Consider the following 25,050-nt stretch of genomic DNA (forward strand, 5'->3'; position numbering starts at 1 on the left):
GTGACATATCAGACAAAGGGCTAGTATCCAAAATCTATAAAGAGCTCACCAAACTCCACACCCGAAAAACAAATAACCCAGTGAAGAAATGGGCAGAAAACATGAATAGACACTTCTCTAAAGAAGACATCCAGATGGCCAACAGGCACATGAAAAGATGTTCAACATCGCTCCTCATCAGGGAAATACAAATCAATACCACATTCAGATATCACCTCATGCCAGTCAGAGTGGCCAAAATGAACAAATCAGGAGACTATAGATGCTGGAGAGGATGTGGAGAAACGGGAACCCTCTTGCACTGTTGGTGGGAATGCAAATTGGTGCAGCCGCTCTGGAAAACAGTGTGGAGGTTCCTCAAAAAATTAAAAAGCGACCTACCTTATGACCCAGCAATAGCACTACTAGGAATTTACCCAAGGGATACAGGAGTACTGATGCATAGGGGCACTTGTACCCCAATGTTTATAGCAGCACTCTCAACAATAGCCAAATTATGGAAAGAGCCTAAATGTCCATCAACTGATGAATGGATAAAGAAATTGTGGTTTATATACACAATGGAATGCTACTCGGCAATGAGAAAGAACGAAATATGGCCCTTTGTAGCAATGTGGATGGAACTGGAGAGTGTGATGCTAAGTGAAATAAGCCATACAGAGAAAGACAGATACCATATATTTTCACTCTTATGTGGATCCTGAGAAACTTAACAGAAACCCATGGGGGAGGGGAAGGAAAAAAAAAAAAAAAGAGGTTAGAGTGGGAGAGAGCCAAAGCATAAGAGACTGTTAAAAACTGAGAACAAACTGAGGGTTGATGGGGGGTGGGAGGGAGGGGAGGGTGGGTGATGGGTATTGAGGAGGGCACGTTTTGGGATGAGCACTGGGTGTTGTTTGGAAACCAATTTGACAATAAATTTCATATATTGAAAAAAAAATGAAATCCCTTCTCTAAAAAAAAAAAAAAAACACTGTCAGGAGATGGTATTATAAAAGTTGGGACAGTGATGGTATGATTGTGTGAGTTCTAACTTGAAAGGCAAATTGAGTTGCAACAGAGGTGATTCTTTGTTATCATATAAGGTTTTAATCTCTTAAATTTGAATATTGTAGTGAGTGTGTTTAAATAGTGAATCTATTTGCACATAGAAGCTCACATTTTTTTTAAAAAAGCTGATTTTCCAACGTTAAGCCAGATTTTATAGAGTGATACCTTTCTTATAATATTTTGAGATTAGTTCCTTAATAGGATCATTAAAAATAATTTTTGGGAAATAATTTTAAAAAATTGTTATAAATATTTAGCAAGCAAATACATGTTATAAGAGAATATTCTTTTACATATATACATATATATGTAAAATATATGTGTGTGTATATATATATAAATCTCCTAGGAAAGGCTCTTAGAATCTGTGTGTTTAACCACTGATTTAGTGAACATTATCAATGTGGCACTAATCTTTGATAGATGGCATTTGGGACCTGTTATACCAACATCTCCAGAACTTTCATCTTCCCAAACTGAAACTGCACATCCATTAAATAATTCCCCATTCTGCCTTCCTCAGCCCCTAAAGACCACCTTTCTACTCTCTGCCTTGGTGAATCTGACTATTCAAAGCACCTTATATAAGTAAAACCATATAGCATTTGTACTTTGGTGACTGGCTTATATCATTTTACATAATGACTTTAAGGCCCATCCATGTTATACCATGCGTCAGTATTTCCTTCCTTTTAAGGATAATATTCCATTGTATGTATATATCACTGTTAATCTGTCAACAGACACCTGGGTTGCTTCAGCCTATTGAAGTTGTTGTAAATACAACTTCAATACCTATGGCTGTTGTAAATAATGCTGCTGTGAACATGGTGTACAAATACCTGTAGGAGTCCTTTTTTTTCAATTACTTTGGGTATACATACACAAGTGAAATTGCCGATTCATATGGTTGTTCTATATTTACTTTTTTGAGGAAATACCGTAGTGTTTTCTACACAAATTGCAGTACTTCCCCATGCTTTTTAAAAAGGGTTTCATATGTCATTGAACACATAATTAAAATGTTGATGGATTCTGGCATGAAGTGGCAGTCTTGCAACTTACCAACAAATCTCCTTTAGAGCAAGGGTGTGAGCAGTGCAGAAAACAGCACATATAAACAGCACGTACGTATTCCCTTTTTACTTATGGTTTACATGAGCTCTTATTTTAAAGACAGCAAAACCATAACTTATTCCACAAATTTTTGACCTACCAAACGTAAGCCTGGTTACTTGATTTCACATGAATAGTGCACATTTGTTATCGTTCTGTCAATTCAATGGCTCAGAAGTAATATTTACACTTAATAAATTCCTGGTTTCAGAGTAACATATCTCATTGGTTCATTTTGATACTGTTTTTTGAAAAGGTGTGCTATTACTATAAGGTAACAATGCTGCACATAAATAGAAATATTTATTTGTAACATAAAGAAGAGTAACATTCATAAATTTACTTTTTATAAATTTATGTAAATTTTCATATTTTGACATTTTTAATAATTTATACATTTATTTTTATTATTATTGATCTAGAATTATGGGGCCTTAATATGAAATTTTAATTGAAATTTTTAGTGATTTCTTTTTGGGACAGGAGAAATGATCAATGTTTAACATCTATAAATTTAACAAACCCAGTAAAATCTCTGAACCTTTATTTAAATTGAAACAATGAGTTCCTTTAGTGCCAAATGAATATTAAATTTACAAAGTACACACAATAGCTATTTTTACATCAGTATTCTTCCTATAGGCACAAAATAGTATACATAAAATATGCACAGGAGAAAAATATGAAATAAGTTCCCTGAAGAAAGATATATTCTATACGTCTGTAAATCTGCATTTTTTTTCCTTTATTTTTTTTAAGTTGAATATATCTCATTTATAATCTAAAAGAGTACCGCGGCCCCTGGTTGGCTCACTCAGTTAAGCATCCGACTTCGGCTCAGGTCATGATCTCACAGCTCATGAGTACTAGCTTGCGAAAGGGTCTGTGCTGACAGCTCAGAGCCTGGAGCCTGCTTCGGATTCTGTGTCTCCCTCTCTGCTCCTCCCCCACTCGTGCGCGCTCTCTCTCTCTCTCTCTCTCTCTCTCTCAAAATAAACATTAATTTTTTAAATTTAATCCTATAATCTAAAAGAGTAATAATAAAAATATACATAAGTGTCTCTGCCCTATTGAAAATTAAGTAATTTTTTCTGGCATTAGAGATCATCCGCTGTATTAATAGTGAAATAGAGGATCAATAAAACTCGAACCAAACTTTGTCTTTACTGGTACAAGACAGACAAACTTTCATGAATTAGTCCTTCAACTCAACTAAATTCCTGAAGACAAAGTTAGAAAGCAGTGTGTTCAATAGCACCTGAAAATTCATTTAACATGCTTTTAAACTTCCATTTTGTTCTCAGTTCAGTTCGTATGGTACACCAAAAAGTAGTTACAGATTACTTTCCAGGGCCTCTGGGTCATCAAAGGACAACCTTAGGCTTAACATGTCAGTCTTGTTAAGAAGATAAAAACTATAAAAGATATTGTAATATTGTTATAACATTCCCAATCCCATCATGGTGATGGGGGAAATAAAATTGTTTCCAATTTCTTTCAGGGCTTTTTGTAGCTTCTAATAATTTATTTTCCCTCCAGGTCAACTATTGGTATAGGAAAAAATGTGATCAATAGTTAGGATAATACCACAGTAGATTTAACAAGTCATTTCATGTTGGTGTTATTTTTTCTAAGATAAGGAGAAAAATAATATTTCTTTGTGGCATATTAATCTTATAACTATGAAACTGAATCAAGTATTTAGTTTTAAATTTAAAGGGTAGCCATTCACCATGCAAAAAAAAAAAAAATTAAACTGCCCCAATAATTAATGATGTGAAAGATTTGGAAACTATGTTAAATCAAAAATCACAAAATTGCTGTCTTTACTATCAGCCAGCTGCTTCCCATCATATTCTCTGACATTATCAATGTTCTGAAAGTAAACTTTCATTCATTTTAAAAATGCTTTCTAATTTGTTCTTATTCCAATTAAATGATAAAGCATGTGTGCTCAATTCAATGTAATACAGTAATTTTAAGTTGTTTTTTTAATGATGAGTATATTTCTCGTGAAATATGTGAATTTCAAATGGAAAAATAGGAAGAAAAAAGAGATTACTTCTCTAGCTTTCCTATATTATCCCATTATGAGTGGGTGATCAAGCATGGGATTATTTTCATAGTTATTTATAATGACATAGAAATAATGCACTTAGGACAAAAAGTGTATAAAAATATAATTCTGTGAATCTCACTAGTCTAATATTGATTTTTGGCATTTATACTCTTAACAGTCCTTGACATTATTCAGTCAATCAGGTTATGATGCAAAAAAAAAAAAAAAAAAATTCAAATATACATTGATGTTTTACTAAAACAGGAAAAATGTTTAAATTTCCATCTAGAAAGTGACAGAATTTAGCTTAGAAGATACTAGAGTTTATAGTTTGATGTAAACATAATAGACGGGTTTCTAAATGACAAAAATGTTTAAAATTGAAATTATTATAAATTCACTGATATTTAGTTTTTATTGCTTATTATATCAAATTTTTGGAGTTACACAGCACAAAGAAATGTTAAAATGGTAACTTAGACTGTAGAGATTATGGGACCTCAAAAAAATGTTCATTTTAAAAAGGAGATAGGAACACAGGAATCACCTTATTTACTTAAGGTAAGACATTTAGGTTATGAAAGAGATGGGGTCATGATCCCATTTTGTGTATTTTAGTTTATTTTCTACTATATGGTGTGGCTGTTTCTTTAAACTTAAGATATCAAATGCTTGACACTTTAGAACTTTGCTAATATCTTGACATCTCACATAAAAAGGATTACAACTACATTCAGTTTAATAAAGAGTAATGAACTACTAGTAAAAAGTACAACATAGAATTTTTCAGGGCATGTAGATAAAAATTGGCCACTATCCTAATTGTGCAGAAAACCCAAAAGTGCAACATGAATTTTCAACCATCTCATACGGATTAAAAATGAAACCAAATGAATGCAAAAACTCCTTCCAGTGAAATTATAACTGGCATGGACTAATGAAACACATAGAAAATATAAATAAAAAGAATATAAAAACACAGCACACTTTGGGGCACCTAGATGGCTTAGTTGGTTAAGTGTCACTCTTGATTTCAGTTCAGGTCATGATCTCATGGTCATGAGATCAAGCCCTGCATCAGGCTTGGCACTGGGCACGGAGCCTGCTTAAGATTCTCTCTCTCCCTCTGCCCCTCACCTGCTCATGCTCACTCAATTTCTCTCTCTCTCTCAAAAAAAAAAAAAAAAAAAAGTCACCAAAACGACAAACACAGCACTTTAAAAATCTTTTCTTCTACCTTAGTTTTGTTAGAAAAAGATAAAAATAAAAACATTAATCATGTAATTGACCAAGCTATGTTATGTCTTGTCTTAAGCTTAGTATAACATATTTAAACCAAATAACTATAAAATACCTTGACTTTAATAATAATCATTATTAAATTAAATAATAATATTTGGAACAGTTTCTCTAGACGAGAAGAAATTTGAAAGATCACTGGGTCCCATTACACCTATAATGCCTGAATCCACCTACATCATTCATACTAGTCACATAAAAATTTCAGTGATAGGAAGACTCCTATATCCATTGACTATTATAAACCCATCCTTTTAAAAAAAAATTTCTTTTATGTTTATTTATTTTTGAGAGAGACAGAATGCGAGTGGGCAGAGAGGGAGACACAGACTCCAAAGCAGGCTTCAGGCTCTGAGCTGACAGCACAGAGTCCAATGCAGGGCTCTAACTCACAAGCTGTGACATCATGACCTGAACTGAAGTCAGACACTGAACCGACTGAGCCACCCAGGCACCCCTAAAACCCATCCTTTTACCATAATCATCCTTATACATATCTTCCTTTTACCGTATTCATCTTTATACGTATCTTCCTTGTAGGCCCTTCATTATCCCTTTCAGATCCAGGCAGAACTATTAACAAGACCTTATTTCTGGTCCAAATTACAGAGAAAATACTAAGCTGACTTCTGTAAAAAAGTAAAAATCATTCAGTAACTAAATTTTTAAAAGAGTAAGTATGTAAATTCTTTTAATAATCTTGTGATGTGTTATATTATGATATGTCTTAAAGCATGTGATGTTTTAACTGGAGACATTGGGGGGAAAGCCCTTGTTTTATTTCACCATCTTATTTTCTCTCTCTAAATCTGTATGTTACTTTTTATTCTTTGACAAAATGTGTAAGCCTAACTTTATTGATATGATCTTAATAAAAGTTATTTTCCAAAGAAATGAAAAAAAGAAAGAAGCTAACAAAAAAAGTGTTAACAAGTAGCTAGTAAGGTTAACTACACTTAGTAGGACAAAAACATTAAAAAGTTTTCTTTCCTTCTTGGTTCATTTGAGGAGAAATGTATGCACAGATGAAGAGGCACTGATTAATTATGATAATCAACAGTGACAAATTTTGTTACTTTAGTTCTATTTATTCTGATTTGCAAATGCTAATCATCTTTCCCATTATTGGTTTATTATGGCATCCATATTTTTTAGGTTGTAAATGTCTATCTATACAAAGAATATGAGATTAACAAAAATGCCTAGTGTGTCAGGTTCAACACTTAGTAATGAAAGTAACTGAAAAGAAAGTATAATTTATTTCTTTTTAAAAGGGTCATCTTGGGTAAGTTACTTTATCTTTGTGTGCCCTAGTTTTGACAGTTGTAACCTGAAGATAATAATAGCACATAAAGGGAGAATTCAATGAGTTAATATTTGTAAAGCTTAGAACACGACACAACTCTTAAAATGAACTGTATTAAGTACTATTGAATTGACAAACACATTATTTTAAACAATATATTTTCAGATTCAACAAATGATAATTCAATGCCTACAACGTATAAAACTTTGCTAAATCCTGCTAAGTACAGGATTTAACAAACAAAAACAAAACCAGAAAAGATTTATGGAAAATATCTATCTTCAAAGAATACCAGTCTTCAATGTCTGGTGAGCACACAAAATATAGGCAATTATATTTTGGGGGAGTAAGTAACATGAGAGGTGTGCAAATATTATAGAAGTGCGTGGGAGTTCATTACTCCACAAATACCTTGATTTTCCTATCACATTGATCCTATAATTCAGAGAGATTTGAGAATATTCATAAATGTTAATATAGATTCCTCTAAAAAGCAAAGAAGAAAAGTGGATTCTTTCACATTTTACAACCTGCTTTCTCATAGTTTAACTCCTCAAAATTCTCTGTGAAATTTGTTATCACCAATGTTTGTTTTAAAGATAACTATAGTTTAGAAACACAAACAACCTTGCCCTGTTCCAGACATGGGAGTCAAGTTTCCAGACTCATAGTTCAGAAATCTTTCTTTTCAATATGTATGATAAAATTACTGTTTGAATTCCATGTGACATGTTCAAAAATTACTCTTATTCAAATATTTACTATGTTAATATTAACAATGGTTATTCATTAATCAAACTTAACTCTATTTTCAACTTGATAATTTCAGACAACTATAATGGTTGGCTCTACATTCTAAATCAAAGACAATGTATTTTACTTCAAAAACGAATAAAAAATCAAAATTTCCACTATTTTTGAATACCTATTATTAATATCCTACATATTACAGAAGATTTTTAAAAGGCAGTATTTTTATAAAAGGTATTATCAAATCCAGATGAAAAACTGTATCACTTATTTTAAAAATAAGCAGATAATCACATGTAATGATTAAGTGAACTTTAGGAAACATCTAAAATCATAAATTCCATATAATATCATATATTTTTATAGGTCCCCATCCTCTACTCTCATCCCCAACTTTTTCACACAGAGATATTAAATCAGTTACTTTTTATTGTTTTTCTCCTTTGCGCCCAGAATTATTACACTGAAATACTGAATAATTAAAACAACCTTACAAAGCAGGTGCTATTGTGCTTATGTTTTCCATGAGGGTCCTTGAATTCGATAAAATTAGTATTGAATATAAATACATTAGATTTCCAAGCTTTTCATTTTTCTACTAGTCTATCTTCCCTGGAAGGGGAAAAATAGTAAATTAAAATTGAATAATATAACATTTGTTTATAGTGTTATTAAATAAGTTATGCTAATATCTACATTATAGGATAAATTCAAATGGAATATTTCATTTATCTGAAAACAGAATTTTTCCATGGGATGATGTTAGTAGGGGTAGTTGGAAGTTGGCACCTTGCCTTTTACCCCTGCATAAGAGCTACTTTCACAACAATGGTGATGCCCCTGTAGTCTTTTTCAGCGATCTGATAAATTGTATTTACATTGCACTATGAAGAGTACAATGGTACTGTATTGCACTGGTGAACTGAAACACCTCAGTCATCTTATCAGGCTGTCCCAATTTATCTGAATAATAGCAATTGTGTGTTCAATGTATAAAGATAGATTGTCAAACCAGATGCAAATGTTACAATGAAATTTCATGGCTTGACAAATTGTCTGCACAAGAGACCAGATATTATGACTCACTAAGGAGCAATAAACTGCAGAAAAATGAAATAACAACACTCAATCAAGGGGAATAGTTTCTCTGGAGATTTTTATTTATTTATTTGGTAAAATCCACTGGTTCTTGACTAACACATGAAGTCTGAAAAGAATCAACTTCCTTGAGTATTTTTTGCTGTTGTTGTTATTTAATCAACCAGTGAAACTAGTGACTGATGCGGCCACATCTTCCAATAAGGTGAATAGAGACCATAAAAAATAGAAGGATCCTCTCACAAGTAATATCAATTGATACAGCTTAATTCATCATACACCTAGCCTGCCCCTCTTTCCTTCTGACCCTGGGCTTCTTCCCACATATTCAGTCTCACAGGCCAGAGAGAGAATGCCCCAGCCACTCTTCTAAGCTCTGTCCACCTCTGCCAGAGATCAGATGCTCCTCTGAAGCCTTGTGGGCCATGGGTATTACACCCTAGAGAGGAGGACACATGGCTCTTTGAGCAAGGAATCCTAGCATGGTGGCTGGTGGATACACAGGCTCCTAGTGCGTGGGAATCCTTGGCTCTTTGGAACTCATGCCTTGCAGAAAGAGGCAGAGTCAGAGAAGGGACATAACTCAATTCTCTCAAGTGCAGAACCCAAGACAAATATTCTGCCTGCCTAGATCTAAGAGCAGTGGTAAAACAAAATGGAATCCACGATGGCTCGGCTTGAAGAGACAGAGGAGAGAATAGGTGAACTAGAAGATAAAGTTATGGAGAAAGAGGAAGCTGAAAGAAAGAGAGATAAAAAAATCCAGGAGTATGAGGGGAAAATTAGAGAACTAAGTGATACACTAAAAAAAAATAATATACGCATAATTGGTATCCCAGAGGAGGAAAAGAGAGGGAAGGGTGCTGAAGGGGTACTTGAACAAATTATAGCTGAGAACTTCCCTGAACTGGGGAAGGAAAAAGGCATTGAAATCCAAGAGGCACAGAGAACTCCCTTGAGAAGTAACTTGAATCGATCTTCTGCACGACATATCATAGTGAAACTGGCAAAATACAAGGATAAAGAGAAAATTCTGAAAGCAGCAAGGGATAAACGTGCCCTCACATATAAAGGGAGACCTATAAGACTCGTGACTGATCTCTCCTTTGAAACTTGGCAGGCCAGAAAGGCTTGGCACGATATCTACAGTGTGCTAAACAGAAAAAATATGCAGCCGAGAATCCTTTATCCAGCAAGTCTGTCATTTAGAATAGAAGGAGAGATAAAGGTCTTCCCAAACAAACAAAAACTGAAGGAATTTGTCACCACGAAACCAGCCCTACAAGAGATCCTAAGGGGGATCCTGTGAGACAAAGTACCAGAGACATCACTACAAGCATAAAACATACAGACATCACAATGACTCTAAACCCATATCTTTCTATAATAACACTGAATGTAAATGGATTAAATGCGCCAACTAAAAGACATAGGGTATCAGAATGGATAAAAAAACAAGACCCATCTATTTGCTGTCTACAAGAGACTCATTTTAGATCTGAGGACACCTTTAGATTGAGAGTGAGGGGATGGAGAACTATTTATCATGCTCCTGGAAGCCAAAAGAAAGCTGGAGTAGCCATACTTATATCAGACAAACTAGACTTTAAATTAAAGGCTGTAACAAGAGATGAAGAAGGGCATTATATAATAATCACAGGGTCTATCCACCAGGAAGAGCTAACTATTATAAATGTCTATGCGGCAAATACCCGAGCCCCCAGATATATAAAACAATTACTCATAAACATAAGCAACCTTATTGATAAGAATGTGGTCATTGCAGGGGACTTTAACACCCCACTTACAGAAATGGATAGATCATCTAGACACACAGTCAATAAAGAAACAAGGGCCCTGAATGATACATTGGATCAGATGGACTTGACAGATATATTTAGAACTCTGCATCCCAAAGCAACAGAATATACTTTCTTCTCGAGTGCACATGGAACATTCTCCAAGATAGATCATATACTGGGTCACAAAACAGCCCTTCATAAGTTTACAAGAATTGAAATTATACCATGCATACTTTCAGACCACAATGCTATGAAGCTTGAAATCAACCACAGGAAAAAGTCTGGAAAACCTCCAAAAGCATGGAGGTTAAAGAACACCCTACTAACGAATGAGTGGGTCAACCAGGCAATTAGAGAAGAAATTAAAACATATATGGAAACAAACGAAAATGAAAATACAACAATCCAAACGCTTTGGGATGCAGCGAAGGCAGTCCTGAGAGGAAAATACATTGCAATCCAGGCCTATCTCAAGAAACAAGAAAAATCCCAAATACAAAATCTAACAGCACACCTAAAGGAAATAGAAGCAGAACAGCAAAGGCAGCCTAAACCCAGCAGAAGAAGAGAAATAATAAAGATCAGAGCAGAAATAAACAATATAGAATCTAAAAAAACTGTAGAGCAGATCAACGAAACCAAGAGTTGGTTTTTTGAAAAAATAAACAAAATTGACAAACCTCTAGCCAGGCTTCTCAAAAAGAAAAGGGAGATGACCCAAATAGATAAAATCATGAATGAAAATGGAATGATTACAACCAATCCCTCAGAGATACAAACAATTATCAGGGAATACTATGAAAAATTATATGCCAGCAAATTGGACAACCTGGAAGAAATGGACAAATTTCTAAACACCCACACTCTTCCAAAACTCAATCAGGAGGAAATAGAAAGCTTGAACAGACCCATAACCAGCGAAGAAATTGAATCGGTTATCAAAAATCTCCCAACAAATAAGAGTCCAGGACCAGATGGCTTCCCAGGGGAGTTCTACCAGACATTTAAAGCAGAGATAATACCTATCCTTCTCAAGCTATTCCAAGAAATAGAAAGGGAAGGAAAACTTCCAGACTCATTCTATGAAGCCAGTATTACTTTGATTCCTAAACCAGACAGAGACCCAGTAAAAAAAGAGAACTACAGGCCAATATCCCTGATGAATATGGATGCAAAAATTCTTAATAAGATACTAGCAAATCGAATCCAACAGCATATAAAAAGAATTATTCACCATGATCAAGTGGGATTCATTCCTGGGATGCAGGGCTGGTTCAACATTCGCAAATCGATCAACGTGATACATCACATTAACAAAAAAAAAGAGAAGAACCATATGATCCTGTCAATCGATGCAGAAAAGGCCTTTGACAAAATCCAGCACCCTTTCTTAATAAAAACCCTTGAGAAAGTCGGGATAGAAGGAACATACTTAAAGATCATAAAGGCCATTTATGAAAAGCCCACAGCTAACATCATCCTCAACGGGGAAAAACTGAGAGCTTTTTCCCTGAGATCAGGAACACGACAGGGATGCCCACTGTCACCGCTGCTGTTTAATATAGTGCTGGAAGTTCTAGTATCAGCAATCAGACAACAAAAGGAAATCAAAGGCATCAAAATTGGCAAAGATGAAGTCAAGCTTTCGCTTTTTGCAGATGACATGATATTATACATGGAAAATCCGATAGACTCCACCAAAAGTCTGCTAGAACTGATACATGAATTCAGCAAAGTTGCAGGATACAAAATCAATGTGCAGAAATCAGTTGCATTCTTATACACTAACAATGAAGCAACAGAAAGACAAATAAAGAAACTGATCCCATTCACAATTGCACCAAGAAGCATAAAATACCTAGGAATAAATCTAACCAAAGATGTAAAAGATCTGTATGCTGAAAATTATAGAAAGCTTATGCAGGTAATTGAAGAAGATATAAAGAAATGGAAAGACATTCCCTGCTCATGGATTGGAAGAATAAATATTGTCAAAATGTCAATACTACCCAAAGCTATCTACACATTCAATGCAATCCCAATCAAAATTGCACCAGCATTCTTCTCGAAACTAGAACAAGCAATCCTAAAATTCATATGGAACCACAAAAGGCCCCGAATAGCCAAAGTAATTTTGAAGAAGAAGACCAAAGCAGGAGGCATCACAATCCCAGACTTTAGCCTCTACTACAAAGCTGTCATCATCAAGACAGCATGGTATTGGCATAAAAACAGACACATAGACCAATGGACTAGAATAGAAACCCCAGAACTAGACCCACAAACGTATGGCCAACTCATCTTTGACAAAGCAGGAAAGAACATCCAATGGAAAAAAGACAGTCTCTTTAACAAATGGTGCTGGGAGAACTGGACAGCAACATGCAGAAGGTTGAAACTAGACCACTTTCTCACACCATTCACAAAAATAAACTCAAAATGGATAAAGGACCTGAATGTGAGACAGGAAACCATCAAAACCTTAGAGGAGAAAGCAGGAAAAGACCTCTCTGACCTCAGCCGTAGCAATCTCTTACTCGGCACATCCCCAAAGGCAAGGGAATTAAAAGCAAAAGTGAATTACTGGGACCTTATGAAGATAAAAAGCTTCTGCACAGCAAAGGAAACAACCAACAAAACTAAAAGGCAACCAACGGAATGGGAAAAGATATTTGCAAATGACACATCGGACAAGGGGCTAGTATCCAAAATCTATAAAGAGCTCATCAAACTCCACACCCGAAAAACAAATAACCCAGTGAAGAAATGGGCAGAAAACATGAATAGACACTTCTCTAAAGAAGACATCCGGATGGCCAACAGGCACATGAAAAGATGTTCAACGTCGCTCCTTATCAGGGAAATACAAATCAAAACCACACTCAGATACCACCTCACGCCAGTCAGAGTGGCCAAAATGAAGAAATCAGGAGACTATAGATGCTGGAGAGGATGTGGAGAAACAGGAACCCTCTTGCACTGTTGGTGGGAATGCAAATTGGTGCAGCCGCTCTGGAAAGCAGTGTGGAGGTTCCTCAGAAAATTAAAAATAGACCTACCCTATGACCCAGCAATAGCACTGCTAGGAATTTACCCAAGGGATACAGGAGTACTGATGCATAGGGGCACCTGTACCCCAATGTTTATAGCGGCACTCTCAACAATACCCAAATTATGGAAAGAGCCTAAATGTCCATCAACTGATGAATGGATAAAGAAATTGTGGTTTATATACACAATGGAATACTACGTGGCAATGAGAAAAAATGAAATATGGCCTTTTGTAGCAACATGGATGGAACTGGAGAGTGTGATGCTAAGTGAAATAAGCCATACAGAGAAAGACAGATACCATATGGTTTCACTCTTATGTGGATCCTGAGAAACATAACAGAAACCCATGGGGGAGGGGAAGGAAAAAAAAAAAAAAAAAAAAAAAGAGGGTAGAGTGGGAGAGAGCCAAAGCATAAGAGACTCTTAAAAACTGAGAACAAACTGAGGGTTGATGGGGGGTGGGAGGGAGGGCAGGGTGGGAGGGAGGGCAGGGTGGGTGATGGGTATTGAGGAGGGCACCTTTTGGGATGAGCACTGGGTGTTGTATGGAAACCAATTTGACAGTAAATTTCATATATTAAAAAATAAAAAAAAATAAAAAAAATAAAAATAAAAAAAATAAAAACCTTTAAAGAATTAAAAAAAAAAAAAAAAAGAGAAAATCTCTAATTCTTTCCCGCTATAGTGCTCAGAATATAGCTTTCTTTCCTAAAAGACTGGATGTTTTCTCCCTATTATTTGCTATGCTGACAAATTTATACTTTATCCCTTATAGGAATTCCTAACTCTTATATTTTCCTAGTTGAATGTGTCTAAAACCTGATAAACACATGACAATTTTTAAAATGTAAATATTTCAGTCATAAGATTTTTCTTACATTCTAAAGTGATATATCGACACAATGCCATAATTATGACCAATATTCTGGCTTTATTTCCTAAGTTTATACTGATATATCAATAAGTCTTACATAACTTTAAGTAATCATACACCTAACCTAAATCTGTATCTTACATTGATAAATAGCATCTGTTGCCTGAGGTTTATCTTTTTTAGGTTTGTGTTTTTCACCTAGACTTCATTCCTCACCTGGACTATAACATCCTCAAAAATAAACTGTCATACATATTCTGTCTCCTGTACAATCTTATGTATTCTGAAGCCCATACACTGAGAGGATATGTTCTTCTTAGCAATTGTTCTTAGCAAGTTCTTCTTAGCAAGAGATTTGCTGAGTTCTGAATTACATGACTCTAAAGGGTCCTACGTTTCAAAGACTCAGTGGTTTATGAATTTATCATATGAAGTCTGTATAGAGGGGAAAATTATTTCAAGAAATAATTTCTTCCTGAATTTAAAGAAAACACTAGGTATCTAAACACAATGCCTCAACTTACAACATTCTAATATGTCAGTATTATATTAGTGAATTATATTTCTTAATGAGAAGGCCCAAAACACAAAAGTAATATCATAAAGGGTTTTGGTAACTTCATTTATAAAAATGTGATGTGGTTATTTCCCTAACATATTTGTTGTAAAAAAATACAAATTTTTTTAATATTCTTTCCTTTTTATTGTGCTTCAGGACTTTCACTATAAGGTAGATAAAGTAACTTCCACACTGAAAAGGAATAAATTGTGGTTAAGAAAGTTACCAAAAACCTACCCAAGGCCTCAATTCCTAATGGCCTCAATAGCACAGCTAGCTGATATGAAATAAAATTATGTGATAAACACCTAAAACAAGAAACAAAGGTATTCATAATTGTATTTTAATGTCTCTCAACGTCTTTGGTTTGAAAAATATATAGAATTCTGACTTGTAAAACTAATGGTGATAATATTATTAGTTATGTTGAACATCCATTGTTTTGTCTTCCTAGCATCTATCCCTGCCTTGTTTTATCAACATCATCCATATTTCAAGGATGGAATCACCCGTCCCCTCTCACCTTCACACTTTGCCTCAGAGTCTGTCACGTAACCTGGTTCTAGTCAATCACATCATCAAATACTCTGGGACACAGCAATTGTTTCAGCAAAATCATGTCAAATAAGCTAAGCTAGTCAAAGCCAGTGACATTCAAATCTTGGTTTTTGTTTTGTTTTGATTAAAGGGAAGGAGAAGCTCTTTCCACTGGATTTACTGAAAAGATAAAAATCTTCCCCACTAGCTGCTGAAGGCAGTAATGTCACCTTTAGAGGACCCTCCTTGAAAATGAAAACTGCAGAGGAAAGCAAAGCAAAGAGATGCAGATGGAAAGAATGAACTTTTATGACACTATTTGAGTACCAGACTCAAACATACTGGAGGAAGTTTCTACCTCTATACTTTTTTAATTACATGAGCCAAAACGAATCACTACCCTTGATCTTTCTAAAACCAATTTACAATGCAGCTGCTCTCATTAGCAAATGAGAGTTTTGAATTAATTGCTATGCCTCTGCATTTATGTTGTCTTTTTGTCATATATTCATATGTATCAATTAATTCTCAAAATAGCAGTTTGAAGTATGAAGGGCATATGTAATCTCCATTTGATACAATGGCCACTATTTGAATGTCTTCATTAGGATCACAATTGAATATACAATATTAGAAAAAAATTTTAAATATGTGGTATATCTGCCTTCCTGGTCAGCAAAAAGGGTATTAATATAATGGAGACATTAATCAAGAAACCAATAAGTAATTGAATGTGAGATGTGAGAGAGAAAACATAATGAGATTTTTCAGAAAAGGAAAAAAATGGTGGTTGTACATAAATATAGAAGTCAGAAAGAATCAATGTTTAAGGGCTTATAGATGTCATTAATTTGGTTTTAGGTATACGTACTATAAGATTCAGTAGAATACCTACTCGGGTAAACAACTTTAAATATTACACCTGCATTCAGAAAAGCCTTCAGAAGAAGAATACGCATTTGTAAGTCATTGATAATGTTGACAATTGAAGCTATGGAAGGGATAACATGACTAATACTTTTGTGGATTTTTAGATTTTGAGTCCTTTACCAATATGACTTCACATAATACAATGACTGCAAAAGGATGGTGGTATCACCCCAATTAACAGATGAAGAAAGGAAAGCACAGAGAGTTTAGTAAAATGTCCCCAATTTCCATCTAATATATATCGTAGCAGAATTAAGATTTTAACGAAGGACTCTCTGACTCAGGAAAACAAAAACAGTAACAAAGCTATGTGAATGAATGAATGAATGAATGAATGATATTGTTAAGTGAGAATGTTTAATAAGAAAGTAGATTCAGATAATACAAAGGAGCATCAGAGTGAATGCAGGGTAACAGAAAAGGACAAAAAAAAAAAAAAAAGAGAGAGAGAGAGCCAGTTAATAGTCTGCTTTATGTCAGAATAAAGAATAATTAATATTTATGAAGTAGCTGAAGACTGGAAAAAAGGGTATTTTATGTAAGCAAATAACACTATTCCCAGCTTTAAGAAAAATCACTAAAACATAATTAAAAGAATTTAAGATCCTATTTATAAATATATAGGTAACTTATGTAAACTCATTCAGATATTGCAGAAAATGCACTTGGGTTTTCTAATATAATTCCACTGGCATACATGAGATGTAATTTTCCTCCTATTAGACAAAAAAATTGGAACCTAAAAATTAGACTATATTAAGAGCAGTTAAGTTGTTTTCACTTTTAGATTGTATTAAAACTGAATTACAATCATTACTTCCTGAATTGGTTAGTATTTCTTTATAATGAGAATATTAATACTGCCTATCTTCATGCTATCAAATATATACATTGCTCCATTTGAATTCAACATTATTGAATGTAACATTAAAGGATTTTCTAATTGATTTCACAAAGAGTATCAGGCACTATCATGTTCCAGGAAACTCTGTCCTCAGGAACTCATCCAGTAGAAACACATCAGAAACAAAACAAGTGTGATACAGTGTAAACCAATGGGGAAAACAGTAGGTGCTTCAAGGTACTACCTGGCTCATGTGGTGGTCAGCCAGATTACATGGCAACACCATCCATCACCTAGTCCCCAGTCTGAGACCTTAAAGTGGGAATGGCACTAGTTTCATTGGAAAATATCAGTCAGCTTCCCCTTTTCATTTATATAATGCATACCTGGAAATATTCTAGCTTATTTGACATGTCAAGTGCATGGAGTTTACATTTCTTACCATGAATTTAATTCTCTCTGTAAGAAAAAAAATGTATCATTTATTCAATATAAGACCAAATCTAAATTTAAGTGAAACTTATATAGTAAAAATGTAGAAGCATTAGTGTAAATTTTCAGAGTAATTTATTTAAAATACTTAATAACTTTCATTCCTTATAAAAATGCAAGCCAACTTTAAGCTAGTAAGTTTATATTAAGAACTGATCACATTTTACACAACCAAAGCCTACAACTATAAAATAAGCCATCCAAGAACAGTGTATCCACCATCACCTGTGTTAAAGAAATAAAATGCTTCATGTCCCTAAGGTAACAAAACGAAACTTGAATGGAATATAGCTCAAACAGATGAAGGCAGAAGATGCAGAAGTTATTCACTGACACAATAAAGGATAGATTGACTTTTTAAATATCATACAAAATTATTTCTGTCCTTTCGATATACTAGCATTAACACATTCATTATAAATCATAATTTCTGAGCAATCCAATTCTGATCAGTCATCTAATTTGTTTTACAAAGTTCTAAAGCATTAAACAAATAACTTACTGTTTGGAAGGTTCAGGAAATTTTAGTTCTTCTCTTTTCTTCATTTCTATGGTTGGTTCCATAGGAGTAAGGACCACAGCAGCACATGAGACTACAGAGTGGTATGAATCCTCCCGGCAAACTGTTTTATTAAAAAAATTAATTGTAAATGTCAAAATTATTTATTGACTATTACACGTTCCCTTTTTCTGTTTTTTTTTTAAATTTTCAGTCAAATGAAAGGTATAATTTGACTAAAACATTAATTACCATTAAATGATCTCTCATTATCATTTTCCACTCTGAGTCTTTCCACTCACTAGCTGAATGACCTTAGGTAATTTTTATTTTTTTAAGCCACACAGGAGAAAAGGTGCTGCCAATACTTTATAGCCCTTTGTTTAAAAAAAGATTTTCATTGAAGAATAAGAAGTGCATAAATCATATACAGTTAAATGAATCTTTCCAAAATGAACACAACTGTTTAATCAGCATTGTGATCTATAAGTAAAGCATTACCAGAACCCTAAAACTCCCTGTGGTACCTCTTCCCAATCACTATTGCAGCCCCCAAACTTAACCATTATTATTACTTAAATAACCATAGATTAGGTTGGTCTATTTCTGACCTTAGCATGAAGGAAATCATCCTCTTCTGTGTGTGTACTATTTTACTTGTGGCTTATTTCACTCAATATACATCTATAAGACCCATTCATGTGTAGCAGTATTTGTTCATTCTCATAGCTGTGTAGCATTGCACTGAATGAATTTACAAAATATATTTATGCATTTTATTGGTGATGGACATTTAGAACTGCTCTGCTCTGAGGCTATTTTGAAATGTCTATAAACATACCTCTACATTTTTTTTTCTTTTTTCTTTTTTTATTTTATTGCAAAAATAAAATTGTGTTGAAAAATGTCTAGCAACTGCTCTTGGGATATGTTCATATGTCCCACCTTCACCTCTAGTAGATATTGCCAAACGTTTTTCTGAACTGATTGGACTAATTTGCATTCCCCAAAACAGAAGAGTTTCAGTTGTTCCACATCTGAATCAACACTTAACTTTTGCCAGTTTTTTAAAATTTTACTACTGTACGAATTTTTTATTGCTGCATGAAAAATTAACACAAATTTAGCAGCTTAAAACAGCACCCATTTATTATCTCATAATTCTGTAAGTAAGAAGTCCAGTGAACTCAGTTGAGTTCTCTGATTAGGTATACAGATTACAAAGAAAGACCTAAACTTTGTTACATAATTCCCACTCAAGAGTTAAGTTCCCACAACACCAATTTCAGGTTCACAGCCAGGCTGTGCTGTTAGGTTTCTGGGGAAGAATCCATTTTTGAGATTAATGACATTGTTAGCAAAATTTACTTTGTTGAGGTAGTTGGACTCATGTCTCCTTTACCTAGCTGGCTATTGGCCAGGGATCAGTCTGAACTCCTAGAAGCTTCTGATAAGTCAGTGGTCAATGGCTTGTCTATCTCAGCAATGAAGAATATTCTTCACATTAAAACCCTCTCATGCATCAAATTTCTCTCATGCTCTGATCTCTTCTGCTGCTAACAACTGGGGAAGATATACTCTGCTTTTCAAAAGCTCGTTAGGTTAGGCCCATACAGATTATCGCCTTTATGATTAACTCAAAGTCAACTGGTTAGTAATCATAAGTACATCTACAAAGTCTCTCTTGCCATGGAATATAATATAATTGCAGTAGTGATGTCCCATCTTCCCAGTGGAAGGAATCATACAAGGGTTAGAGTCACATGTCATCTTAGAATTCTGCCTACCACAGCTATTCCTATAAGTGTATATAGTGGTATCACATTGTCGCTTTAATTTAAATTTTACTGATAATTAATGCAATAAAGCTGTAAATTCTTGGGGCGCCTGGGTGGCGCAGTCGGTTAAGCGTCCGACTTCAGCCAGGTCACGATCTCGCGGTCCGTGAGTTCGAGCCCCGCATCAGGCTCTGGGCTGATGGCTCGGAGCCTGGAGCCTGTTTCCGATTCTGTGTCTCCCTCTCTCTCTGCCCCTCCCCCGTTCATGCTCTGTCTCTCTCTGTCCCAAAAATAAATAAAAAAATGTTGAAAAAAAAAAATTTAAAAAAAAAAAAAAAAGCTGTAAATTCTTGCTTTACATGATTCTGATAAGCACAAATTTAAGTTACATGGTTTAGTTAAATAACACCAGAACTCTCAAAAATGGCTCACATTTCAGTTCGCATGATTATCGATACTGTGTATAATTGTACAAACTATAAACTTCTCTAGCAGCCCTTTGATCCGCAAATCACTACACAAATAGTCTCTACTTACTCTGAGCATGTACTTTGAGTACAAATAAGAAACGTGCATCATGATTAGACACACACATCACTTTTTTCAAAGTCTATCAATAACTGGTCATGATGCATCTGCTACTCAATTTAAGCCCAAGTCTCAAAGTATGTAGTCCCATTGTTTCCTTGTCTCCCAGTGATGAACTCATGTGACACTTTACAAAAATGGATAATCTAAGGAAGGAATTTGATGGTGGAAATGAGAAGTGTAGCAAAGAAATGAAATCTTCTAGTGATGTAAGTGGTGTTTGAATTGATTATAAATGAAAGATCAATAATTGCTGATCTAAGTACTCACTTCAATAAGTGGCAAACAATAAATTAAACCCTCTCCCCAATACAGAAAGAGGCAAATACTAAAGATGATAGCCACATTAATGACAGAGAAGGCAACAATACAATTAAGGTCATACAAGTCTGCCAAGAAGTGTGGGACTATGATCTCAAAGAGAAAGAAGTATAAGAACAGATCTTAATGTTCTTCACCTTCCGCTAAAAATATTTGCTGAATTACTAATCCACTCAGGGGTGGAGTCTGTGATATAAACTAGATGACCGCCAAGAGCAGAACTGAATCTCAAGCAAATATGTGGCACTCAAGATACAAACATTAGTATCGAGTATGTGTCAAAGTATGTGTGGGGGGAGCTGCTTTCTTTGTCTCTCTAATGCCATCAAACAGATTTTTGTTTCTTCTACTCTTCTTCTCTCTCTTTTTTTTTTTAATTTAATTTACTCTTAGCATGTGCTTTGAGTCTACATCAAACAATTCCAACATAGTTGGGAGAAGAAAAATCTACTACATTTAAAATTTTCCCTGTTGCATCAGGGAAATACAAATCAAAACCACATTCAGATATCACCTCATGCCAGTCAGAGTGGCCAAAATGAACAAATCAGACTATAGATGCTGGAGAGGATGTGGAGAAACGGGAACCCTCTTGCACTGTTGGTGGGAATGCAAACTGGTGCAGCCACTCTGGAAAACAGTGTGGAGGTTCCTCAAAAAATTAAAAATAGACCTACCCTATGACCCAGCAGTAGCACTGCTAGGAATTTACCCAAGGGATACAGGAGTACTGATGCACAGGGGCACTTGTACCCCAATGTTTATAGCAGCACTCTCAACAATAGCCAAATTATGGAAAGAGCCTAAATGTCCATCAACTGATGAATGGATAAAGAAATTGTGTTTTATACACACAATGGAGTACTAAGTGGCAATGAGCAAGAGTGAAATATGGCCCTTTGTAGCAATGTGGATGGAACTGGAGAGTGTGATGCTAAGTGAAATAAGCCATACAGAGAAAGACAGATACCATATATTTTCACTCTTATGTGGATCCTGAGAAACTTAACAGGAACCCATGGGGGAGGGGAAGGAAAAAAAAAGAGGTTAGAGTGGGAGACAGCCAAAGCATAAGAAACTCTTAAAAACTGAGAACAAAGTGAGGGCTGATGGAGGGTGGGAGGGAGGTGGTGATGGGTATTGAGGAGGGCACCTGTTGGGATAAGCACTGGGTGTTGTATGGAAACTAATTTGACAATAAATTTCATATATTAAAAAAATGAATAAAAAATGAAATTTTCCCTGTTGTCTTAAATACTGGTAGTAAAATATATATATATATATATAATTAATTCCTCTGGTATGCCACTCAGTTATTCAATAAATATTTACTGAACTAACTGGTATGTTCCAAGAAATATGTTTAATGGTAGGATTCTACTGTGGGCAAGAAAGAAATAATTTTAATAAATCTTTGAATTCTTTTAGAAATATTTCAAGTGTTAGAACAGTAACCTGTTTACCAGATTAAGTAAAAGGATTTATCTAGATCTCTATGAGGGAAAATAGAGCTAAATTATCTTTAAAAATGAAAAGAGAGAAGTGAGCAGGGAAAAGACTGTAGGTGAACAAGAAAAATTTTCAAAAATAGGGAGCATTTGTTTACACAAGGTAATTATTAGTATCAATACTTAGTTTTTATTATCTAGAGGCTAGAACAAGTTATAGCACTCTCATAGATATTGAGGTTAAAAAACAATGAATAACTAAGTCAATGAAAAATAAGCTCCGTTAATTATTATATAATAAAAGTGACACTACACTGGTCTAAAGATACATGGTTAGGAAATCAATGTAAATGGCAAAGCTCTTGTATTTAGCGGAAATTAAATTACATTCAAGTTTTTAATACCTTTATATTTCATTCACACTAAATACAAGAATTAGTGTAATAAATGCCAGTTAAGCCATTAAATAATAGAGAAATTATAACTTCAAAAAAGTGAGTGGAGAAGATATTTGTAAATGATATATCCAATAAGGGGTTAGTATACATGATATATACTTACACAACGCAACACCAAAAAACCCAAACGATCCAATTAGGAAACGGGCAGAGGAGGGGCACCAGGGTCAGTTAAGCATCTGACTTCGGCTCAGGTCATGATCTCACAGTTCGTGGGTTCAACCCCTCCATCGGGCTCTGTGCTGACAGCTCAGGGCCTGGAGCCTGCTTCAGATTCTGTGTCTCCCTCTCTCTCTCTCTGACCCTCCCCTACTCACGCCCTCTCTGTCTCTCTCTCTCTCTCTCTCAAGAATAAACATAAAAAAAAAGAAGAAGAAGAAAAGAAGAAGATGGGCAGAGGAACTGAATGGACAGTTTTCCAAAGAAGACATACAGATGAGATGGCAACAGACACATGAAAAGATGCTCAACATCACTAATTAGAGATATCACCTCACACCAGTCAGAATGACTACTATCAAAAAGACAAGAAATAACAAGTGCTGGTGAGGATGTAGAAAAAAGGGAACCATCATACACCGTTTTTGGAATATAAATTGTTGCAACCACTGGAGAAAACAGTATGGAGGTTCCTGAAAAAAATAAAAATTGAAATACTATGATCCAATAATTCTACTACTGGGCATTTATACAAAGAAAGAAAAAACAATAATTTAAAAAGATATATTCACACTTATTTCAGCATTATTTATGACAACCAAAAAAGTATCATTTTTATGACAGCCAATTCAAGTGCCCATCAACAGACAAAAAAAAAAAAAAAAAGGTGTGAAATACACACACAAACACACAAACACACAAACACGCTGGTGTATTACACACCCATAAAAAAGAATGAGTTTTTGCCAGGCACAACAACATAAATGGACCTAGAGGTATTACACTAAATGAAGTCAAAAGAGAAAGATAAATACCATGATTTCACTTATATGTGGAATCTAGAAAACAAAATAAATAACCAAACAAATAAAAACAAAAAGAGCAAACAAAAAAGCAAAACAGACTCATAAATACAGAGAACAAACTGGTGGTTGCCAGAGGGGAGGTCAGTAGGAGGATGGGCAAAATAGATAAAGGGGATTAAGAGGTACAAACTTGCAATAATAAAATAAATAAGTCATGGAAATAAAAGTATAGCAGAGGGAATATAGTTAATAGTATTGTCATCAAGTCGTATGATGAAGGATGTTATATGGATAATGTGTGATGAGCAATGAGTAATGTACAGAATTATTGAATCGTTATATTATATGCCTCAAACTAATACAATATTATATGTCAATTATATTCCAATATATTTTTTAAATAAGTTAAGGCCTAAAAAAAGTGAATGGAATAATAAAAGGGAAGTACAGATTTTTCAAAACAATGAATATGCCTAGGCTCTATCATTCTGAGGTAGAAAGAAAAAAATAAAGGAAACCTTAGCAGTATGTCACTGAGAAGAGAAACAGTTTCTGAGAACCTATAGAGTAATGGATATTTATGTGATCATTATATTCTGACAAAGCAAGATATATTCTTCAAAATTATGGTCCATACAAAAAGGAAATCAGAAACTCATATAACAATGGTCATAATTTGAACTACTCTGTATAATAATTTAATTATGTTCATTGTTACAATGACACAAATGCATAAATTATTTTTGAAGAATTATATAAATAGGACTAAAGGGGAAAACATTATATTTGCCATTAAAATAAACTTGATGATACAGATTAAAGGGAAATTTCAAGTTTAAAAAAGACCTCCACGGGTGCTTGGGTGGCTCAGTCAGTTAAGCATCTAACTCTTGATTTTGGCTCAAGTCATGATCCCAGGATCATGGGTTCTAGATTCATGGCAGGCTCAGTACTGGGCATGGAGCCTGCCTGAAATTCTTTCTCATTCTCTCTCTCTCTGTCTTCCTCCTTCCCTCCCTCCCTCCGTCCCTCCTTCTGCCACTCTCCCCCACTCATGCTCTCTCTCTCACTAAAATAAAAATTAAAAAACAAAAGCAAATGTTTCACTACTCAGACTGAACTCTCATGATGGGAAAAACTGTGGCTTTATAAAAAAGTTGAGAGTGAAACAAACAGGAACTCCCAACTTTTGATTATTCGCATTATTTAATTGTACTTATATA

The 25,050-nt window shown here is 34.6% G+C and overlaps 1 protein-coding gene across 4 annotated transcripts in view; it reads right to left on the minus strand.

Moving 5' to 3' along the window:
* Window positions 1-25,050, minus strand: part of CCSER1 (coiled-coil serine rich protein 1) — a 1,274,715-nt gene that overhangs the window by 970,166 nt on the left and 279,499 nt on the right. For all 4 annotated transcript variants that reach the window (XM_019464289.2, XM_019464296.2, XM_019464304.2 and 1 more), the window contains exon 5: window positions 18,273-18,393. In XM_019464289.2, the coding sequence (XP_019319834.1) occupies window positions 18,273-18,393 (121 nt within the window). The remainder of the gene's footprint in view (window positions 1-18,272; window positions 18,394-25,050) is intronic.

This window comes from Panthera pardus, unplaced genomic scaffold, assembly GCF_024362965.1.
Source record: "Panthera pardus isolate Hobbes unplaced genomic scaffold, ASM2436296v1 HiC_scaffold_13, whole genome shotgun sequence".
Classification (NCBI taxonomy): Eukaryota; Metazoa; Chordata; class Mammalia; order Carnivora; family Felidae; genus Panthera; species Panthera pardus.